The sequence below is a fragment of the Dreissena polymorpha genome, chromosome 4 (assembly GCF_020536995.1).
Source record: "Dreissena polymorpha isolate Duluth1 chromosome 4, UMN_Dpol_1.0, whole genome shotgun sequence".
In the NCBI taxonomy this organism is placed as follows: domain Eukaryota; kingdom Metazoa; phylum Mollusca; class Bivalvia; order Myida; family Dreissenidae; genus Dreissena; species Dreissena polymorpha.
Window position 1 is genome coordinate 5,811,615 of NC_068358.1, and position 25,533 is coordinate 5,837,147.

Sequence of the window (25,533 nt, forward strand, 5' to 3'; positions counted from 1 at the left end):
AATGTGATCACAAATAAAGAAGTTATGTATTGTTTGGGTGGAATCCATTGTGGTATTCAGGTAAGTGTTGTTTTGTCAAAGTAATAATAAAATGTGATCATAAATAAAGAAGTTATGGCAATTTAAGCAAAATGTTCAATTATCTAAGTGTAAAAGGGGCCATAATTATGTCAAAATGCTTTATACAGTGGTCTGCTCTTGTTTATAGGTTAAGGTCATGTTGGTCAACAAGTATGCAACATATAAAAGCATTATGTCAAAGGATATAGGAAATATTTGGGGAGTACGCAAACTTTAACATAGATTTATCAATAATATACATATACTAACTATAAAAGGGGCAATAATTATGACAAAATGCTTGATAGAGTTGTCTGCTCTTGTTTATAGGTTGGGGTCATGTTGGTAAACAAGTATGCAAAATATGAAAGCAATATGTCAAGGGACAATCAAAATATTTGGGGTAGTACGAAAACTTTAACATTTGCACGCTTACGCTAACGAAACAGAAACGCCAACGCCGGGGTGAGTAGGATAGCTCCACTATATATATTTCATATATAATAGTCGAGCTTAAAATGCCTCCCCATGTGGTAAAACTCTAAACATCTGTAAGCACTCAAAACAACAAAAAGCAATATGCCCTTGATATTAAAGAACACAAAACAAACTCCAAACCAACAGATATTTTTTCCATTTTAAAATAAAAAATAATTGAGCCTGGCTTTTGGAAAACAGGGTTTGATGCATGAGCGTCAAGTGTTGTCCCAGATTAGCCTGTGCAGTCTGCAAAATTATTCAGGTGAGACATTTACCGCTGTTTGGTATTTTTTATTTAAATCAAAGTATTACTTAACAAAAATCAATTTTAGTCAGACAGTGTTGTCCCTGATTAGCATGTGCAGTATGGAATGACACATTCCGCACATGCATGGAACCCAAGAGTGAGGCCCGCTCAAATGGTTTTGTCATGACAACACCAGTACACCAGCATAAACAAGTGCCTTACGTTCAGTCTTTCTCTCATTGTTCTGTTTGTCCTCTAATTCCTCAATCTGACTGAACTCATCTCTGAAGTCACTCCTCTTGCTGTACAGGTGGGTACACTTCTCTCGCTCCATCGCCTGAATCCTGACAACACATGCATCCATGCATATTCCCGACATGAGCAAAATTAATGGCAATGATTTCAGGTGGCATTATATTTGAGCCAACCTATGGGAAAACAGGGCTTTATACATATGCGTAGTGTCATCAAAGATTAGCCTGTGCAGTCTTTAAAAAAAAAAACCAAGCAAATTTGTTGAATTGATATCCCCCGCCAATATGCTTCTGAACACAAAAGTGTTATATCTGACTCTCAAAAAAGCATTTTTTTAAGATACAAAGGGCCATAACTCCATTATTAACAGATGGTGTACAATACCATTAGGCGTGCATCATCCTCTTATCCATATATATACTCATACCAAGTTTCAATGAAATCCGCCAAACCACTTCCAAGATATGGCTCCGGAAACACAAAAAAAGAGCATTTTTTCAAGATACAAAGGGCCATGACTCCGTTAACAAATGGTTTACAATGCCATTAGGCGTGCATCATCCTCTTATCCATATATATACTCATACCTAGTTTCAATGAAATCTGCCAGAGAACTTCCAAGATATGGCTCCTGACACACACAAAAGCATTTTTCAAGATACAAAGGGCCATAACTCCGTTATTAACAGATGGTGTAAAATGCCATTTGGGGTGCATCATCCTCTTATCCATATATATACTCATACCAAGTTTCAATGAAATCTGCCAAAGCACTTCCAAGATATGGCTCCGGCAAGACGGAAAGACGGATGGACAGACCGACAATGCCAAAACAATATCCCTACGCCTATGGCGGGGGATAATTAAGCAGAATAATAGACTGGACGATAAAGCATAAAAGGATCCTGGTTAAGGTATCAAAGCCTCTTTAAAAAAATATATATCTAAATGTATTTTTATTTAAGACTAACCCATTTTGCAGCATTATTCGCTGTATGATATACAATATTGCTTTCATACATGAGCAAACTTAACACATTCACTTACAAAAAGTCATGTTGCTTAACATTAAAAAGAAACACAACCCAAACTTACAACACATCAAAAAAGATACTACACCATATTGAATGATTAAATAATTCAGCCCTGGCCTTACTGGACTTTCAGTTTCTGTATTTCTCTGAGAATCTCTCCCTTCTTTGCTGCTTCATTCTTGTTCTTCCAAGCGGCAATCGCTTTTGCTTTTTCATCATCCTTTGCCTTTTCTTTTTCTTCATCCTTTAAAATTTTCCCAAATTTATAACTTGAAAATGTTAGCACTATTATTAGTATTATTATCATTATTAATATTATTATGTGAAATCATTGTGTTTTTATATTTCTTTATAGTTTGCACTATATTTTGGTTTACACACTTAAATATGTATCAGCATTCTAACTTAAAAGGACCTGTTCCCAAATGATTTAATGGACAATAATCTTAAAAACAGAATGTGCTAAATTTTGGGCAAATTCAGTTATCTTGGGGTACAAACCATCCTGACTCGTTTTATTGTTTTAAAATGATATACCATATAAATATTTATATACCATATAATATTATATATTTAAAATTACATACCATATAAACTTTAATTATTACAAGATCTAGCTTTGTCAAAGAGACCCTGAACTTTATTGATTATCTGCCCCCATCACCAATCCCCATGGTAACACATACATGTATGGCAGTCCAGTGATTTTTTTTTGCTTTTATTTGTTTCAGCCTGTGCCATTTGAATTGGGAAAATGAGCGCCATAAACCATGAAATAGGGAAAAATAGCAATAAATTGGGAAGCACGATAAACCAATAAATTGGGAAAAAGTAAGCATTAAAAATATCATTATAAGTAACAGAATTAAAATTGTTCTTAAGTGCATGTTCAGGGGTTTTTCTAGCAATTTTGGGAAAAGGAGTCTGGTCAAGTTGGGATCGTTTTAATTGATAAACATGGCAAATTTTGGGAATTATTTATCAACAAAAAGGACTTAATTAAAGTTATATATTTGCAGGATGTTTAAATAAAAAGTTGAGATCTAGAGTTAAGAAATCATAAGTCATAAGAGACTTCTTTCTTAAAAAAAAACAAAAAAAAAAAAACAAATTAATTCAGCTTTTTGGGGGAAATTTTGGTCAGCTTTTTGGAAAAAAACTTTGATTTTTGTGATTGGAAAGCAGCCGAAAATCGGCGTTAATTTTTAGCAAATTAAATCCCTGTAGTCTCAATGAGAAAACCATTTAAGCAAAGTTACAAGAGAATGGGTATATGGAGAAGCCACACAAATTAAATGGAATTCAGGGCTAATATATGTATCCTTGCAGTGTGACCTTCAACTTGGGCCTGCAATTCATGAAAACTCTTTAAAGGATATAGGAGATATGATATTTAAGAATGGAGGATTAAACTTTTGACATTTTAGTGTGACCTTGACTTTCAGCAAGAATCATTGTCTCATTCTCAAAAACATTAAAAAAAGAAAATGGAGGCTCAAAATTTTGACCTTTCAGTATTAAATGGAGGCTCAAAATTTTGACCTTTTAGAGCTTTTTTTCCTGGTTTTCTTAAGCGCCTTGCCCCCCCCCCCATTTTGTGAAAAAATGAGTCACAAACTGTTCAAAATTGTGAAAAAATGAGTTGCAAACTTTCTAAAATTGTGAAATTTTGAGTCGCCGACTTATTGAAATTGTGAAAATTTTAGTTGCAAATTTCCCAAATTTGTGAAAAGCGGCCATTCTCAAAGAAGAAAAAAAGCCCTGCCTTTAAGTGTGAAATGGAGGCTCAAACTTTTGACCTTTTAGTGTTAAAGAGACAGGGCTTCCGCTGTCGCTCGCCAAATTCGCCAATGGCTAATATTTAGAAATTTCGGCGAATAAAAAAATCATTTGGCGAAAATTTTCGCCTAACAATTTTATTCTTGTCAAGCGCCATCCCAGACTTTAAACTCTTTAAACCATAGACTGTGATGCAATTCATCACCGTGTTATTGACCAGAAAACTGGAAAGCGGTCTGCATCAACACCGGTCAGAACCGGACATCGAGACAAAGAAAAGTGTCTGGCGAGAAAACAAAACAATGGTGTAACTGTACATCTTATCGGCTTAAATAAACAATTAAATCTGTTTGAAGACTGCTGCCAATTTAAAACAATTTGAGTAAAAGCAGTAAGCGAATTATAAACACATTTAAGAATTCATAAAAACATTAACAGTTGACTTGTTTGTAATTAGTTCCATCATAATTTGGTAAAATGCTTTACGTAGTAACGTAATACTGCATCTAATTGCAAAATCTCCACGTGGATTACAACCGGTATCTGGTCACAATTTTATCGTGGAGTAGTACATGGTAGGAACAAATTAGTGTGTTAGCTATAACAAAACCAAGCAAACATCCCAAAACCTCAGAATTTTTTGACCGATTAATAACATGGTGTTTTCCACGCCTGACTGATTATCCACCATTCGCATCTTCAGTGCCGCGGGCTACGTTTCCCGAAATTCGTAGAGTGAGTAAAATCGTATAGTGAATTAATAAAAAGACTAATATTGTCTTGAGTTGTTTGCATTAGTATTAAACTATTAATTTTAAATTAAATTTTCCAATGTAAATAAATATAAAGTTGTGCTACATTGTACGCATACCATTGCCAATCTTTCAAATCTATGGTTACTGTGCATGTTTTTTTGTTTTTTTTTTTGTTTTTTTTTTATGTTTTACGTAGTACTTATTGTTTAAGTTTAAGATTTTATTGTTTCATTAATTGTCTTATAGCTATACACATAGGGTAGTTTTATAGTGTCTTGTTGATCTTTCTAATCTAGGGTTACTGTTCATGTTTTTACGTAGTACTTATAGTATAATAGAGTAGTTTTATATTATAATTGAGTAGTTTTGATCGATTTCTTTTGAAAAAGTGTTGCAAAAAGTATTCGTATCTACGATACGTCAAATGTTCTAATGTAAAGCGCCTTTGAACGTGCACTCTTGCATGAAAAGGGCGCTATATAAATTCGGTATAATAATAATAATAATACCAAAGCAAGTGCTCTAATAGTATACATGCAGAAACGTATAAAAGCAAATATAAGTCTCTTGTCTACTTCTAGACTTGCAACAGGCAGTCCAAAATGCTTGGCTAAAACTTTGACTACAGTTTCTAAAATTTGGCTACAAAAAAATCTATTTGGCGAAAATGTTGGCAACAGAAATTTTTGAGCCAGGGGGAGCCCTGATAGAGGCTCAAACTGTCGACCTTTCAGTGTTATATGGAGCCTCAAACCTTCGACGTTTTAGTTTGAAAATTTTCTCAATTACCTTAACATTTAAGTCAAGTGTCATTACAAGATATGGGACTGTTTGAGAGGACACAAAAATGGAGGGTAAAACTTTCTTTCTTAAAATGTGACTTTCACGCAGCGTGACTGGATGTGACTGATCATGATTTTCTTTACATTGTCTTAATTACCTAAACATTTGATATAGACAACAAGACAAATGTTTAAGCAAAGTTTCTTAAATATCTGTTTAAGTGTATAGGAGATAAGGGACAGCCATTATTATCGGGCATTATAATGTTACAAGCAAACTGATCAAATGCATATAAGCACCTTCCCAATATGCATCAGCAATCAAAATCAATCCTTAAGTGTATATAAAGGAAATATATGATTTTAAAGATACTATGAAATTTAGACAACCATTCTTACAATAATATATGTCTAAGATTCAGCTGGAAAGGGTGAGAAATCAATGTTACAATTTCCCCCCCCCCCCCTAAAAAAGTTGGTATGGAAACTTTCCATTGGAAAATGTATGTCCTTATTTTGGAAAAATCAAGTTTGTAACAAGCAAATTCGTTGAATTGATATCCCCCGCCAATATGCTTCTGGACAAAAAGTGTATATTTGACACTCAAAAAAGCATTTTTTCAAGATACAAAGGGCCATAACTCCGTTATTAACTGATGGTGTATAATGCCATTTGGCGTGCATCATCCTCTTATCCATATATATACTCATAGCAAGTTTCAATGAAATCCGCCAAATCACTTCCAAGATATGTCTCCGGACACAAATGTGCGGGACGGACAGACAGAAAGAAGGACGGAAAGACGGACGTAAGGACAGACAACGCCAAAACAATATCCCTCCGCCTATGGCGGGGGATAATAATATGCATTTTCTTTCTTGAATTTAAAATTGAAATTTAAGAGCATATGTTTACACTAAGGCCTAAGGGGAGAGAATTAAAGAAAAAACTGTTAGTCCTACACAACTTGAAACATTATTTTTATTAAACTATTTAATTAAAAATACATTTTCCCCTAGGTCGTCAGGGCTAATACATGTATTATTAATTATGCATTTTATCTTTATAGGTGATCCACTGTTATAATTATTCAGTTCTTTGGTAGATGCACTTTAAACTGTTTAATATTTTTTTATGTGTTTCATTATGAGTTATTCATGCAGATGTATTTTCATGATGTGTCTTTGTAATTAGTGCTTTTCACAATCATGTGTAAATGTATTATTATTTTATTTTTGTAATTTATGTCAAAGAATTGAACATGTTTTCATTTGTGTCATTCTGTGAAAATGTTCCTCTGAACTCAGTAGATCTGACAACAAATTGGCCAAAAGTCACACAAATTGACAAATTTGACAAGAACACATGCTGACTAGCTAAAGAAACTTCAGCGTACAGTTTATATAGTATTGACAGACCTGTACGCTGAAGCTAACCCCATATCGAAAGTCAACCAGAGTCGTAACATATTTATGTGACGCTATAAATCAAAGAAAGCTCATTTTCTTGGATACATTTCTACATATATTAGTGAATGAATATAAATTACTGCATCGAGGAATGTTTTAAGGTTCAGATGTTTCAAATGCATCTTACATTAGATGAAAATAACTCTCATCAGTCTGAAATTCACAATTTTGACGCCATTGTTGCTTTGTCACGTGACGAGTTTTCATTTGGATACTTTCGGATAAACCGTGACATTTTATGCTGAAATTGTAAACATTACTTTCGTTTTCTGAAATCTATTATTTGTGATTAACAACTTACGTCTGGTGGATTATAAGACTGATTTCATTGTGAATCAGGTAGTTTTATATAATATTTACTTTGACTTTGTATTGACACTACAATTTGTTTACAAAATAAGCCAGAATAATTAAAATACCGGGAAATGTCATTCTGAATTTGAAAACACTTGAGCACATGGTTTGTTACTAAAAATAGAAATAACGTCATATGACCGTGAAATCTCGGGAGATTCGCATTTCAAGAAAGTCTGTCACATCGCTGTTTTTCTCGATATGTATGAGCAGAATAGATACATTTTAAATGTTTAAGATAGTTTTTTGTGAAAGAATATATCAGTTAAATGTGAAAAATGTCAATCTTTCCAATCAAGTGGTTGATTTGGGCCAACAACTGCATTTAAAAGCTGTTTTGGACCGGTCTTTGTTAACTGTCAACTTTTCGGGAATTTCTGGTTGACTTTCCTAATGGGGTTGGTCCATAACTATAAAGTCGCGCCAGTCAAAAATCATAAAAAGCGACATTTAAAGTTATGGAAGCCAGAACTACATGCTGACAATAAGTATACTGCTGATTGTTTTAAATTTTAAACCAACTGACAAGTTAAGCGTAGTGTGATTGATCCTTATTGATTTGAAATGGTTATTTAGCCATACAATTCATGAAATGTATAATTAAATTACCAACAATTTATGACAAGTCGCGAAAACGTGTGAAACACAATAATGTATCTTCTACGTGAAATTGTGTTTATATTTATGTATTTAAATCATATCGCCTATGCTTGATCAAGTTTAGACTACATTTGATGAGGGTGTATCAATTTAAAACTATGAAAACCAGTAAGAATTTACCCTAGATACATTGGTAGCCATTTTGACGCTTCTGAAATACCACGCCACATGAGACTAGTGAGGTTACACTCTACTTCTATCCATCTATCTCATAGTACTGCCTCACGCCTCTCGCCTCTCGCGAGTATTATGGACAGGATGCGCGTTGGCTGTTAGTATATTAAACGAGTAATAGCTGAGAAAGATATCTTTCAGCAAATTAAGAATTTGTACAAAAAGAAGAATAGTGCTGTTAGGTGGTTAGGAGGTTTAAAAGTCATATAGTATACAAAGGATAAAATTGATAAAACAATTCCCATGGGTTTAGTGGCTAAGTTGGGCAACTGCCTGCTTGAAGCTCTCAAGATCAGGCAGCATTGCGACGGGGTGGGGTAACCTGTTCCACATGACTGTGGTGTGGGGGAAGAAAGAATACTTAAAATAATCTTAACCTGTGTGGACTTGACGCAGACTGAGAGGGTGCATGTGTCTGTTTAACCTGGTTGGGACTTCAAGATAAGATGGGAGGGATATGGAGTGTATTTTGCAAATGTGTGACACTGGTTTAATGGGAGAAGTCATTTTTGACCCATATGACTGCTCGCCGCTGAATCATTTCTATGTTGTTATTGTTGGCCTGAGTGTGTGGTGACCATACGGGGGAAGCATATTCAAGTTGGGGACGTACTTGTGTTTGATATGAAAGTGATTTGACCTTTTCATGTTTTGTTTTGATTTTACGTTTGAGGAAACCTAATGTTTTGTTTGCATTTGTTGTGATCCTGAAGATATGTGTGTTCCAACTTAAATCATGGCAAATGTCAACACCAAGGTATTTTGCGTCCTTAACTGGGGATAGGGTTTGACCATGGAGTTTGTATTGGTACGCAATTGGCTTACGATTCCGTGTGACATGGAGGACCTGGCACTTGCCAGGGTTAAACTCCATGTCCCATAGCTCTTCCCATTTCTCTAGTTTACGATGATCTTTTTGTAACCTTTGGCAGTCCGCCTCGGATGTCACTGTAAGATAGATGGCTGTGTCATCAGCGAAGAGGCGTATTTGGGATGTAACAAGGGAAGGGAGGTCATTTATGTATAGGAGGAAGAGGAGAGGGCCAAGGACAGATCCCTGAGGCACTCCAGAGGTAACCGGGACTTGGTCAGACTTAATACCATCTACTACAACTGATCAAGTGGCATGTTCCACAGAAATGTACCCGTAATCCATCATTGCTGTACTTATGTAATTTGCTTCTCTCATTATCAAATGACAAATCCCGGCCCCGAATACCCATGTGGTTCATGTGGTACTGAAGCTTTTGATAATGATTTAGCCATAGAGTGTGCCACTTGTTCTCACTGGTACCATATAAATTGTCAGAATGTTGATACCTATACATACAATGACTTAGTAGCATTAGATAAGTCTTTTTCGTGGGTATGTTCGATATTTGATTGTCATAATTTTTCGAGTAGCTCATCGCACTCGTTGTCGTCTCTCTCTCCCATAACAGGTTTGATCCACTAAATGATGATACACCGAACAGACAGACTAAAACGCAGACGGCCACCAAGCCTAGGTCTCTGAAAACACCCTTTAAACAGTACCCAAAATTAAAAGTTATATGTGTAAATTTTCAATCCATAGCAAATAAAAAAGCTGAATTCTATGCCTTATTAGATAATCATAAACCGGATATTGTTGTAGGTACGGAATCCTGGCTGACCGAAGGTCATAAAGACTGTGAAATTTTCCCAAAATCTTTAGGTTACACCCCCTTCAGAAAAGACCGAAGCAGCAAAGGTGCGGTTTTATTTTGGTGAAAGACACAATTTTGGCAACTGAACAGAAACAGCTAAAAACTAACTGTGAACTACTCTGGATTATAATTAATTTAACCTCCTGTAAACCTTTATATATTGCAGCATACTATCGACCAAAAGAAACTGATGTGCAGAGTTTGGAAGAATTTAGGAAATCCCTAGAGCTAACCCCCCCCCCCCCCAACCTGAAAGGAAATTTTTGGATACCCGGAGATTTTAATTACCCCCAAGTTCTCATGGGATACAGAACACAAACCCATAACAAAACCTGGATGCAGTAATGTAAAACTTTTATTGATTTGCTTGCAGAATTTAACCTTACTCAAATGGTGACTGAAAACACAAGAGGAAACAACATCTTGGTCCTTTTCCTGACCTCTAATCATACTCTTGTTAACTCTGTAAAGGCTCTTCCAGACATTTCAGATCATGATATTGTATCTTTTATTTCAGATCTAAAACCAAAATTAACAAAAGAGAAACCCAAGGTTGTACCGCTGTATAGAAAGGCAGACTGGGTTTCCTTCAAAACCCACATGAAAGGAGTGAGTGACCGGGTGTTTGAAAAAGGTGAAAGTACCTCGGTAGAACATCTTTGGTCAATATTTTGAGATGAGATATAAACTGGTATCAAACAATTTATTCCTTAAAAAACTTTAGGTACAAGATCATTACCATGGATTACCCTACCAATAAAACGACTAATGAGAAAAAGAGAAACACTTTATTTCAGACTCAAAAACAATAGAACTCATTAGACCAGAAATATGTTCCTAAATACTAAAAACCTTATCAAACGAAATACCAAAATTGCTTATAATAAATATATCGAGTCCATTTTAGGCATTGAAAACCCTGACGCCCAAGAAAACAGATCCAACTTTAATCCGAAGAAACACCAAACAAGACGCTCAAGGAATTTCTAATCTTTTTGAAAATGTTTCAGGAAAATCAACTTCAGTGAATCAAGAAGAGGCCAATGTGTTGAACCAACAGTTCCAATCCGTTTTCACACCTATGTCCTCCCTTACCCTTTCTCAAGCATGCTTCTCCTTTTTCAGAAATCTTAATGAAAGTCCATCTTCATCTTTCAGAAAATGTCCAACAATGACAAAGATCACAGTCAGTGTCAATGGGGTGCAGAAGTTGCTATCCAATCTTAAACCAGACAAGGCAGAAGGTCAAGACAACATCAAACCTCTTGTTCTAAAAGAATTACGTTCACAAATTTCTCCAATAATAACACTCCTTTTTCAGAAATCCTTGGACTCCGGAATTCTCCCGAAAGTATGGACATCTGCAAATGTAATACCGCTGTTCAAGAAAGGGAACAAAAAAGACCCAGCAAATTACAGACCTATCTCTCTCACCTGTATTTTATGTAAATCCTTAGAACATATAGTTTCTTCTAATCTTTCAGCTAATTTCAATAAATATAACATACTTTATGACTTACAGCATGGTTTCAGAGAAAAGCGTTCCTGTGAAACACAACTTTTACATCTCATTGATGACCTGGCACGAAATATGACATCTGGAAAACATACTGATCTTATATTGCTTGATTTCAGCAAAGCGTTCGACAAAGTGAATCATCTTAAACTGCTTTTCAAATTACAGGAACATGGTGTGGATAAAGATACTTTCTCATGGATCAAATCATTCCTTATAGGTCGCACTCAACGGGTTGCTCTAGATGGAGAACTATCATCCGAGGTACCAGTGACATCCGGGGTACCACAAGGGTCTGTGCTTGGTCCGTTACCTTTTCTTCTCTATATAAACGACTTACCTAAGTATATTACCTCTCAAGTTCGCTTATTTGCAGATGACACTGCCGTATACCTAACAATCAACAATATGCATGACTGCAACACTCTACAAGAAGATCTATATAAACTAATGAAATCTGGACATCTTTGGGACATGGAGTTCAACCCAAGTATATGTCAAGTTTTAAAAATAACCTGAAATAAATCAAATTTTTCTTTTAATTACAGGCTCTATGGACAAATATTAGAAACTGTTGACAGTGCAAAATACTTAGGTGTGGACATTTTAAAAGACCTTTCCTGGAACACCCATAAAAATAGAATTACAAATAACGCTAATAAATCTCGTGATTTTCTCCGCAGAAACATACAGACGAGAAATTCCAACATTCGCCAGCTCGCATACAAGACCATGGTTAGACCACAGGTTGAATATGCTTCTTCCGTATGGAGCCCTCACACATTACAAAATATACAAAAAATTGAAAATGTACAGCGCCGAGCAGTCCGCTGGGTCAAATATAACTATTCTTCGTATGACAGTGGCAGACCCTACAAGACAGACGAAATAACACTACATTAATAATGTTTTTCAAAATTGTTCAAGGTTTAGTGGCTGTGCCTCTACCATCATTTATCGAGCGGCCCACCAGATTCACTTGTCACATGCATCCCCTCTCCTACAGACAGATCCATACTACTGCAAATTATTTTCATTTTTTTCCAAGTGCTATTGTGATGTGGAACAACCTCCCCGCCACTACAGTTTTACATCCTGATCTTGAAAGGTTTAAGCAGTCCCTGCTTTCTCCTTCTGCCCCTTGAACTCTGGGAGACATGTTTTTATCAGTTTTTAACCTTAAATCACTTCACCTTTAATAAATCTAACATACTTTTAACATTCTCACTTAGTCACTTTTAACACTTTTACCTGCACTGACTGCGCACCTGTCGATAATACCCGAAAGGGGAGTTAGACAGTATATATAGATAAATAGATAGATTGGGATCTGCCAATTAGGAAGGACTGGATCCAGGATATGGCCTGGCCAGAAGCACCATGTTCCTTGAGTTTATGGAGTTATTTGAGGTGATTGACCTTGTCAAAGGCTTTACTAAAATCCAGTAGGATTAGGTCGGTCTGTTTGCCGGATGCAAGGGTTTTCTCTAAGTCATCCACAACTCCACAAGTTGAGTCTCACAGGACCGCCTTTCGCGGAACCCGTGTTGTAGCTCGTAGAGTATGCCGTGTTTGGTGAAGTGTGTGGATAGGTTAGATGCGATAATGTGTTCTAGGAGTGTGCATAGGACACATATATAAAAGATATGGGTCTAAAGTTTGCTGGGTCGTTAGTGTCACCTTTTTAAATTGAGGAGAGACGTTTGCCTTCGTCCAATCGGATGGGAGTTGACCAGAGTCTACGTACTTTTGGAAAATCAGTGACACTAGGTCAAGGATTTCGTGCCGGAGTTCCTTGAGGACAATGGGTCTTATCATATCTGGGCCAGCAACCTTATCAACTTTAAGGTTTTGAAGTAATTTCAGGACACCTTTGGGGTCTATTTCTATCTTGGGCATGGTGGGGTAGGGTGAATTTCCTAGGGTATTTCTACATAGCTGGGATAGGGACAGAGGGGAGACTCCTGAGAAGACAGATTGGAACTGGCGGTGCAGGATGTTTGCTTTACCAAGGCTTTCTGAGATAAGGTTTCCGCTTGTCTGACATTTGAGTGGGGACACACTTTCATAAAGTTCGCCTACACATTACAACAGGAGCAAGAAAGATGATTGATTTCCGAACAAACGAAACATGCGCTTTTTGTTGAAATTGCTTCAAATTAACACACTCGTACGAATTAAATGCTAAAAGTCATGCCAGCTATATTGTGAGATTTAATCCATCTTAAGGAATACCTTAATATTAATATCAATAGATGACTATGGTAACTCGAGCCTCACGCTCGATTGGTCATTGTCGGCTCGGGTACTACTTACATGTACCCCGGGTACGGTAAAAATACTAAAACGTATTCGGGAATTTAAACGCTGAATCGGTCGTTGTCGGCTATTTTTTTTAATTTATTATGTTCATATTTATGTAAATTTTCTGTTAAATGTCCTCTATATTATCGAAACTCATACTGAAAAAGCATGTTTATGCAGCTATTTTTTTAAGTAGAAATTTGTTTCGTAATTACGGTAATCGTCAGCGCGTTTTACGACATCGGCTTGTGAGCGGGAATAAAACTTAGGTACAGTCTAATATCGGCCGGGTACGTTTTAGTATATTTACCATACCCGTTGTACATGTAAGTATACTTTCATGTACCCGGGGTACATGTAAGCAGGGGCCTATACATTTGTATAGGTCCCTGATGTAAGAAGTACCCAGCCGACAGTGACCAATCGAGCGTAACGCTCCCTTAAGTTGATTTTGCCATTGAGTCGGACATTTTTGTCTTTGTTGCTTGCAAAGATCAATCTGTTTGACATGATTTGAGACTTTTTAACAAACATTTTACCATTGGCACTCAATTTTACCAGAGTTTCGAAATGAAATATTATCAAATATTTTCTCACAATAAATTGGGATATGTATCAGTATTAAAAAACTTCTGGTGACGGTCAAATCAGAATTTTGAAATATCGATAATCCAACCATCGACATTTTGGCCAGATGCAGTTTACATCATTCACCAATAACTACATATTGAAAAAAATATTCTGTAATAGTTCAAGGCTATTTTCAGTCGTTTGTTTTATTTTATAGATAAGACAGTGAAATATGTGTTTCAACTCAATTAGCCCTTAAGAAAAACGCAATTCGCCCTTATGGCGAACATGAGTTAACCTACTGACAGAGGCATACGGATGAGAATTATTCACATATGCATTCCAATTAACGTGACTCGATCTGTACAAAATCTATAAGCTCACAAACAACATAAATCACATAATGTTTTATTTTTGTACTTTTCTGTGTCAGTGCTACAAATGGGTCCTTTGTTGTAAAGTTCGGATAGACACTCAAAGTGACCATGTCATTTGTCATCTTCTTGAATCTTATTTTCGTCAACATTTTGACAAAATAATACACTTGTAAAATCAACACAGGGCTGTTACTGTGAATATTTGTATTTGTATAAATATATGGAATCGATAACGCAATAAATAATACAGACATTTACGTGTCAATGTTGAGGGCGAATGTGTCCGACTCGTAAGCGAATTACCGTAAGAGAGTATTGTAAATCAACTTTTTTCAATGAAAATTAGCTGGGAACGAAATCATTATTTTAAAAATTTATTCAAAAGATATGATAACAACCTCCGCGTCAAAGCATTCTCAAGGTCTGACGTGGAAACTAAAATAATGATACATGCCTGTATGACTTTGCTCTCTGACCGGCTCTCTTTAAAATAAGGTGCGACGTTCTTTCCCCTATCGCAACAGAGTGCCAAGTTAGACGATCGCCTGCTAATTCGTTTCCTTTTGATCGTGACACGAATTTAATTCAATCTCCAAGCCCTTTGATCTTGACCTTTGACCATTGAACTAAAAATCTATAGGGGTTTATCTTTATTTCAAGAAGCAGACTGTCAATACTATTTTTAAAATCGTAACTGTTACTGACCACCCATCCGACCGACCGATAACCAACCTGTCGACGGACTCGTACACGACTAAACTTCTACTTCTGAAAAGCTTTTATTATCCCGGCAATCATTTATGATTGTACTATGCTTAACTCAACTGAGCGAGAATTAATAAATAACAAATACCACACAACACGGATCTTTACAAATACACTAGGAATCGATAATAACTATACATTATATTCTTACAACTATTTTGTTTAATTTTAAACGCATTGCTCAAGAAATGCATGGCCTCTCTTTTGGGTATTCCACTTGATGTATTCATATACCTCAACTACGTAAGCGTTTCCTTGAATACTTTCTCACAGCTGTTTAGCGAATGTATAGTGTGTTGACCACCGCTGAAAATGATTGCTGCGCTGTAATCAAAGCAAGGTGCCTAAAAAGGGTATATTATAAACGGGTGTGAGGATTGGGGGATTAATTTGCGAATGATAACATTGGATCTTTAATTAAACTACGCAATATGATCTAAAAACGCTTGATGGTGTCTGATATAACCAAACACGTGTTCACGGGATCATTGGGTCATAATCCCTTCCAAGATGACAACAATTCTTATGTATTGTATATGTCTTACTTATATATGTCGTGCATAATTATTTATATAAAATAATACAATCAGAATGTGAGGACATACAGTGTCCATAACCTGATCGCAATCAATTACAAGTGAAATGCAAAGTTCAAAGGCGGTGGTGGTACGGAGTGAAGAGCATATGCAGTCCAACCGATCACAAATCGCGTAACTTTTAAACGCATATAATCATGAAACATAAATATTCACAATAGAAAGACACGTTTTAGTTGTGTTACAAACAAGTATAATAAAAAAGGGTGTCCATAACTTTGTCAACCTTCTTGTGTTTACAAAACTTAACCGTATCAATGATTGTGTTCACAACGAAAATGTTCATAGTAAAATACATAACTTCATGTTTATTTATAATTCTTTTCTGTATATTGTCAGAATTTTTTTAAAGTGTGCACTCCCAAAACATGAATATTTGAGTCCATTACAAGATTTTTTTTTTCAATAATCATATATCAATGGAGTGTTGTTATTAAATGTATAAACTATTAAATTAACATTTCGACGAAATTAGAAATTTTGCTGGCGCAAATTATATATCATTAAGTGTATATTAGATAGTTTGGACTCATCAGTAGTTATTTTCTAGAACAGTTCGTGCTACCAGATGTTACTATATAGTCAATATAATCTAAGACATTTACGCCAATAATAACTTAATTCATCTTGTAAATGCACTTGACGAAACAACTAATTAATAATGGTCTTTACTTTGTTTGTTTTGAAATTTTGTCATAATTAATTCACTAACTTCACCATTTTCGACAGTAGATTACTAGTGATTCATCTTCATTGATGAGTGGCTTCAGCTTATACCGCAAAGCGGGCTGATGTATTCGTCAACTTCCTTTGTATATAATAATTCACATTTTGATTGTTTTCGCCTACTGTTTAATTGTCACCACTACTTCATGTCGACTGGTTTAAGATATTGTTTTCATGTCTTTGCCCACAATACTTAAAGTGAGAGAGTGAGGAAAGAGTGTTTGCGAGAAAGGAAATAAAAGCATGCAGATAGTGATCTAATATGCATCATTAAATACAAGGTTATTACATCATTCATATAAATGAATTAATATGTGTTGAATATAATGCCTTTTAAATTATAGTGTTAATATATATTATTCACGCTATTCGAACAAAGTTGTGTTAGCGTATACATGTATACTTAAACGACGTAGGTAAAGAAAAAAACACAAAATAGAACTGGCGTATGAATCAATAAAAAAATCAGTATGGCAAAAAGTCCGTTGGAACAAAGCTCCATAATCTTTAATATAAAATTATTTTCTACTATTTTTCTCAGGAAATATACTAAAAAGTGTTTATTTTGAAAAATGGAATAAGAAAGCAAAGTGTGTGGTAAGTAAAATAAAATCGACACATATGATAATTTTTAACATTTACTTAAATTACAAAGAATCAGATATACACAAGGGAATCGATGTATCATCTTTGAAGACTTTTTCTCAGCATGAAATTACTCCAGCCTAGACAATAATACATAATATGAGTGTCGTGCCAATCTGTGGAGCTGTAGACGTTTCAGCAGTATTCGGGGTCCCTGTGCATATAAATATTATTTGAAGAATCCAACTGGTAACGGCAGTCATAGGATCCGACGGCGTTATAAATATGAATGTTAGGCAAGGTGCTCGTGGCTGTCAGTGGCGGGAAAAAAACACAGAAAGTATATTAGTTAAGAAAGGTTACAACGAAGCAGGTAAAACTGAAGCGATTTAAAATGTTAGGATGGCATTGTCGCGTAAACACATTCTCGACCTGTTTCGAACTCCAGATGGTGTACTCCGTTATATTTTATAGTTTTATTTTACTTTAAAAACACTGAATCTAGCGAAACGCATGATTACTAAAACAAAATCGTTAAAATGTAAAACAAACGCTTATGATATAAAAATTTCGACTTCAGCATGTTATATGGCATTTATTGTAAAAACATATGCCCTTATGCACATATAATTAAATTGTTCTTCAATAATTAATTGTTGTCTCGACAGTACCAGGAAAATTCTTAATGCGATACGTAATTTAAAAGTTAAAATGGAAGCCTTTTACTGTTTCGCATTCACGGGGTATACTAGAAATGGCGGAAATATTCGACCCTCGTTATTTCACATTGGACATACATACTACGTGTAAGTAGGGGATAATTGGTCAGAGGATTTTTTTCAGTAGTTTTTTTTTTATTTGAACTTCTTGATGTGTATTATTATATAGTATATATTTATATAATACTTAACGAAATTCTTCACGGACGCAAGTAAACACCATTGATCCTTATAGAGTAGTTTTTGTTTCACGCTACATTAAAAGGGTGACTCTTTAGAAATATAACGCTAAATGAAGACTAAGATATTTTACTTTAACATTTTTTACCACAATCTTTTTGTGTGTGTTTATTTAAAATAAATCAATTCATTGTTCAGAAAAAAACAACAAAACCTTAAAAAGGATCGACTGCAAAAAGTCAAGAGGGAAGTCATTTACATGAAATTCTAAATTCAGTTAAAATTATATTATCATTGATTATAGAACAAAACATATTAATTGAAATTAAAAGCACACAAAAACAACATATTGACCTCGAAATCGCATCGATTCAAATGTTTAATTAACTACAATTCTGAAAATCCCTAAGATATTTTCTGAATCACAGGTGATTAGCGTGTGGCTATGATATTAATTAGTGAAAACATCTTTTTGAATGATACATAATCATAACGAAAAATTAACTTTTAAGAAAAAAGTAATTTTCACTATCAAATATATATATAACAAGGTATGCAACTCAAAATCACCCCAAAACGGGGTGCATCGCTTTGAACAGCCATATCTTCATCAATTGTGCAGCGATTTTCACGATCTCGGTCTTATTCAACGCAGAAATGAATTTGCTTTCTGGAAGTGTATATGTCTTGCAATATTTTTACAAATGCTGGGTCAACTTTTAAGAAATAACACGATACACAACTCGCATGACCCAGTTGACAATGATCATGCAGTCTTTATGAATGAAATCTCCAGTTGTGAAGACACACCTCCACATTGGACCAATGAAATCACTCGTGTGTTTAAAATGTCAGTAAGTTGAAATGTATGTAAACAAAGGTTTCAAACAGCGCTGGACAGTTAGTCTTGATGCATAATGTAACGACAAGAACGGTAATAATGTTTTTTTTCATACGTTTTATTGAATTATGGAATCGAGGTACATAAACTTTGTAGGGAAGATGCCCTTTACTCCGTGAAGATATCAGTCTTGAAGACTGCATGATCATTGTCAACTGGGTCATGCGAGTTGTGTATCGTGTTATTTCTTAAAAGTTTACCTAGCACTGTAAAAATATTGCAAGACATATACATTTTAAGAAAGGAAATTTATTTCTGCGTTGAATAAGACCGAGATCGTGAAAATCGCTGCACAATTGATGAAGATATGGCTGTTCAAAGCGATGCACCCTGTTTTGGGGTGATTTTGAGTTGCATACCTTGTTATATATATATTTGATAGTGAATTTTTTTTTCATAAAAGTTAATTTTTCGTTATAATATGATTATTTATCATTCAAAATGATGTTTCCACTAATAAATATCATAGCCACACGCCAACCACCTGTGTTCTGAATATCAACTCTGAGTTTTAGTCCATTGTTGACCCATCAGCTAAATTTGCGTCAGCAAATTTTGTTTTGAATGTCGGCTTCTGCTGAGGGCATCTCTTAATGTACATTAGGAGGCACCAATGTTTTTTAAATATATAAATACCAAAACCATTACAAACTGTTATCATTTTAAACAAAGATATGTACTGTTTTATAAAATGCAAAAAAAAAAATATCACGAAAAACGCACTACTCGCATATAATTTTTCCTGATAGGTGTTCATCGTATAATTTGATGTCATTTGCCTTTGACAAAGCTATTAGTGATACAAATTTTTGTGCATTTGGAGACACCGAGGCTTTTCATCTTCAAATATTAAAACGATGACAAGCAATTTCTAATTTAAACCTGGAGGATGCAAAACTAGATAAACGGCGGCAACCCGCAATACTCGCATTTATTAATTGCCGATGGGGTTTTCTTGGATAATTTGATTGAAAATGTCTTTGACAAAGATATAAGTGATACAGAAACACGTTCCTTCGCAGACGCCGCTGCTTTTCATCTTCAAAACGATCTCACACAAATTAACAATGGATGTATTTCATTCTTTCAACTTTTCCCTTTCCTGCTAAAACGCCGGTTTCATTATAAGTTTTCTGATTAAAGACGAAATGCGACTTTGATCAAACTGTTGACAGCACTGATGATTAAAACACTTAATGATTCATATGGGATGAAAGAACTTTTATTTCAACAAATACATATACATATTTACACAGTTGAAATAAACCTTTATGGTCCTTGTTCAACACAGATCACATAACATGATGTATTCATATTAATATATTCATTAAAAAAAACAACAACATGGTATTGCATAAAAAACTTTATGGTTGAATAAACAATAATGTTCTAATACAGATCCTACATCTCGCATCCAGTAGAAATTCAAAATCAATTTTCTAAAGAAACATACAGTATTTACACAGCATATATTAATTTGATATTTCAATATTTCTAACATCAAGTTCAGATAATCAAATTCCAAACAAAATGTATGTTTTTCAATACAACTACTCAGAGCGCCGGTAATGAACACGCAAATGTTTGCAAGATCTTATTTACTGGAATCAACAACATATATATATAATTACCGTAAACCATTTCACAGACATGCCTACATGGATGTAGTTGTATTGAATTTCGTAAATATATGAACACATACAGTAAGTAATAACGTGGTCCGGGATAATCAATTATTATGCTCCCCCAAAATTTATTTTTGGGGGAGCATAAAGTCGCCGCTTCGTCTGTCCGTCCGTGTGTCCGTGCGTCCGTCCGTGCACAATTTTTGTCCGGGCTATTTCTCAGCAACTAATGACCGGAACTCAATGAAACTTTATGGGAAGCTTCACTACCAAGAGGAGATGTGCATATTATCAGCGGGTTCTGGACGGATGATTTTTCACAGAGTTATGGCCCTTTGAAATTTTCCATTAACTGTACATATAGTGCAATTCTTGTCCGGGCTATTTCTCAGCAACTAATGACCGGAATTCAATGAAACTTTATGGGAAGCTTCACTACCAAAAGGAGATGTGCATATTATCAGCGGCTTCTGGTCGGGTGATTTTTCACAGAGCTATGGCCCTTTGAAATTTTCCATTAACTGTACATATAGTGCAATTCTTGTCCGGGCTATTTCTCAGCAACTAATGACCGGAATTCAATGAAACTTTATGGGAAGCTTTATTACCAAGAGGAGATGTGCATATTATCAGCGGGCCCTGGTCGGATGATTTTTCACAGAGTTATGGCCCTTTGAAATTTTCTATTAAAAACATTCTTGTCCCCCTAACTACTGTGCCCTCAAGACGTTTCCTTTTATCTGAATATATAGTGCAATATTGTGACAAAAATAAAACTTTGGGGAGCATCACCCGTCTCCGACGGTTTCTTGTTGCTTATGTCGTGCTGTGTTTGTCTGTTTTGTTGACGTTTTATATTAATGAACCGCTTCGATAAATAAAACAGCTTTTAATGTCGAAAAGCTTTTGAGTTGATACTCCTTTAGATACATGGTTGTTTCTTATTTGGTGAGGAAAGTATATGATATAATATCGCTTTAACAGTTTATATATGGGACTATTCGGCGAGAAAAGTATATGATATAATATCGCTTTAGCAGTTTATATATGGGAGACAAAACATTAAACGCAAGTTATATCATTTAATTGTCAAGGGTAATAGGTGGCAAAATACTGTGTCGTGTGATCATTGTTTAATAATGTAGTATGTTTTGCTTAATTACACTGGGTAAATTATGATGAGTTTAATAGCATAACTTATCTGACCTCAGTCCCTTACGTTTTAAAATTAAACTGATTCCTTTTTTAAAAGAAGAATTCATTGAATGTGGCGTCTGTTTTACAAACGCCAAGTCTAGATTCGGTACAACGTATCTTTTATCTGTTATACTGTTAGGTTATCATTTTCGGCCTCTCCTTCGCTCAGTCCGAACACGGAGTGATCCATCACATAGTCACTGAATAGCACGGAATGTGCACCGTGGATAGCGTGGATACGCTTGTTGTTTTTTTTAGCTTTTCTCTGCCCCTTACCACCAGAAGAGTATACCATACAAATAATAATTATTAATTCACAGATAAAAACGACAATCTGTAGATATTCTGTATCGTAAAGCACTATATACTGCACATATAAATTCGTAACGCAGTGAATTGACGGCTGGTCATATCATTATAAAATGACACTCGTCTTCAATATCTCTAACATGACATTATGTTCATAAGCGCTGAGATCTTTCTATACTGTTATGTCTACCCGTTGCAATGGCTACTTCGAGAGACGAATAGTAATTTTGAAAGACAAAATCGACATTTTTTGTGTATCCACCGTGTATTTAAATCAGTTGTACGTCAGCGATGACTGGCTATAATTAATTGATCTGTACCAAGATTGTTGAAAAACATATACCACAGTGGACTTTAAAACGATATGGAATGTTTCAAGATTTACAGAAGAAGGATTGTACCAAACGTATGAAAAACCGTAAGTATCCAATACAGTTATTTATATACTCAGTGCCCCAGATAAGCTGCGTATCTGCGTCTTTCACCCTATTAAAATGTTTAAAAACGCAAAGAAATACAATATCATGCGTATTGAAAACGCACCCGATTTGCCTTTTACGCACATTCGTCTTATTTGATGCGTACGATACAATAGCTTTGATCGAAAAAACTTTGCTCATTTTCGGTATTTTTTGTGATTATTTTCGTTACGCGGCGACGCTTTTATTCAGCAAGCGCCTGGATGACGGGGCAATAAAACAGTCAAAGCTATTCAAACGCTCTGCGGACTAGATTTCATAGTTAAATAAAGCGGCTGACAAAATTATTTACGACGACATACATGCGTTTTCAATCTGACTTAATCCGTCGTTCATTGTGCAAATATTTGTAAAGTGTCTGTACTTTCAGTTTCTAATACGATGCGTAATAAAAATGTCTAAGAGAAAGACGTCCGCAATTGTTGCGCCAAAATATGTGTCGATCGCTAACTTTATCGAACCAAGAAAGCAAGAGTCAATAAGTGCCGAATCATTTGTGTTATCGATTTTTTTAAGTTTAAAGTTTATATTATTGACAGTTTTAAGGATTAAAGATGTTATGAAACATCAGTTTATTAAAGTTAATTATATTAGTTTACAGTTTTATTGAATCAATACAATTGTGTGCAGCTTCAACAGAAGTAAAGCAGCAATGGTTTTACTGTATGCATCTTATAACTCATTTCACCCTATTCCAAGAATGAAATCACCCTATTTTTCAAAATCAGTGGGTGAAAACCCTATTACCGAAATAATTATCTGGGGCACTGTATACTGAATGGAAAATATTATTTGTAATTTTCGTGTGAGTGTGTTTGCGTGTGTGAGTGTGTTAACTTGTATGTGGGAGTAAAAGAATGTGTGGAAACAATCTGTGTAAAATGTTCTTGATATTGATACATTTGATGTAAGATACTATGTTTCTTCATGATAATAGAATAGGAAATTATATTCCGATTGCTTAAATACCAAGGTGAATTCACGGTGTTAAACATAATGTGTAACAACAACAAGAGACAACAACAACAGCTTTCTTAATAATTTGTCCTAATCGCTTAATTACTTATATTATAGTTTCAATACATTGAATTCACATACAATGCCCATCACACGTCACAGTACCATTTAACGAGGGGGTTTAGTGTCATAAGAAAAAAAAAGTTGAATCTGGGTTTCATTTTAGTCGATTTGCTGTTTGTTATTCTAATTAGAAAAGACGCTAACCCCACGTACGAATGTTGAACGCCGTTTTCAGATTGAACATCGGTTTAAACTGTTGTAATCCCAATGTTGCTGTGCCTGAATTCGCTTGAATTAACTTGCAGTTACAATAATACGAAGTTCACATATCACTATCGGCATGTATAGTTATTACGTTACGAATTGTCTGCGGATTTGTATGCCTTTAATTGATGCAACACATTTAAATTATTTTTTTTTATTTTCTCTTTCATTAGTAAACTTGAATATAGTATTCAGATATAGCTTCACTTATTTGTGCTCGAACAAGTGCTATAAACATGCTAGAATATAGGTAACCTAGGGTTTGGTAATTGTGCAAACAAGTGTCTAAAAAATCACAGATGTATTCGTACTAAAACACTGTTAGTTTGCTAAATAGTCTCTTCGTGGTGCTTAAATGAAAATATGGTTAATAAAAAAGTAGGTAATTAACGGCCAAAATGTTAATTTGCAGTATTTTACAATGCAATGTGTTGAACAGTACAGTGTGCAATACAGAATAATAGAGGACGTGCAGAACAACCTAGTGCAGTTCCGCATACAATCTCCACGCAGAGTTTTCGTTCCTTGCACTTACATTAAATTTGATTCAGCATAGTTACATTAAATTTGATTCAGCTATGCTGGTTCCCGGCAAATCTCTGCGCGGAGGTTGATTCAGCTATGCTGGTTCCCGTAAAATCTCTGCGCGGAGGTTGACAGAAAGGTATCAGTGTAAGCTATAATAATACAAGTTCGATTTATTTTTAGCGAATGCTTATTTTAGTGTAGAAGTGTACAAAAATGATAGGTATTTCTATAATAAAAACATAATATTTCAGTTTTATTAAATGTACGGCCAGCTTGTTTACGTTGTATTAACTTTTAGAACTAATGTGTCCGAGATATTAGTTATTTGTTTGTTTTACACTCAATACGCCTGAAGGTTTCATAAAAACAGCTCGGCATGTAAAATGCGTCTTAATTTAATTAATATCTCTCTTACATCCACAGCTGCGCTCCAGTACCCACGCACCAACATACCCCCCCCCCCCCTTCCCCTGAAATTTCCAGGCCATAGATATATGAGGATATACACGGGGGACAAAAATAATACTAATTATGTGTCTTTTGTAACTCGATTCGCACTCGACGTTAAATAAAATAGATACCTGAATCGACATATATTATCTCCGGAATAATCCATTTAATTTTATATTGTGTCTCAATTCTGATGTGAATACATGGTACTCAAACTTCGACCTGTTTCGGTCTCGGTTTGAGTCGGCTTGCAAACACGTGGAAAAGAACCAATGATTATTTCACAAGTGTAGGTGGAGCTACACAAAAATATAAATAAAATATGCACACATTTCAACTATATTGTAAACATGCATGCTTTTCGGGTTCAAATGTCATCGTTCAGCGATCCTGTTAGTGATTTTCTACCTTATTTTGCAACTTTCTTGCAAAATCGATCGCTTGAAACACTGCATGTGTCCAAGTCTAGCTTCGATACAAAGGTCAAGTGTGGGGTAAATCAGACAGATTTTCCGTTTAATACCAATGTTCTGGCGCGCCTTTCCATATTCATGTAAATAGGCGCTCGGAGCATCCAGTGCTTATATTTAATATTCAAATTGGCATCACTGTTAAAGTCAACAGATGTCGCTCCTAAAATAACCTATGTTAATGGTCGCGGTGTATGCAGGCAAGTACTACGCG

At 35.1% G+C, this 25,533-nt stretch overlaps 1 protein-coding gene across 11 annotated transcripts in view; it reads right to left on the reverse strand.

Annotated features, from left to right (window-relative positions):
- LOC127880012 (coiled-coil domain-containing protein 112-like) overlaps positions 1-25,533 on the reverse strand; it is a 175,059-nt gene that overhangs the window by 139,432 nt on the left and 10,094 nt on the right. For 9 of the 11 annotated variants that reach the window (XR_008049380.1, XR_008049383.1, XR_008049381.1 and 6 more), the window contains exons 1-3: positions 7,997-8,036; positions 2,199-2,320; positions 1,010-1,131 (exon numbers count right to left, since the gene is read on the reverse strand). Coding sequence is in view for 5 of the 11 variants with exons in the window: in XM_052427212.1 (XP_052283172.1) it covers positions 1,010-1,131; positions 2,199-2,320; positions 7,997-8,017 (265 nt within the window). In the remaining 6 variants the exon portion in view is untranslated. Of the gene's footprint in view, positions 1-1,009; positions 1,132-2,198; positions 2,321-7,996; positions 8,037-25,533 lie in introns of those variants that run through there. The other 2 variants (XM_052427214.1, XM_052427213.1) reach the window with 1 other exon arrangement.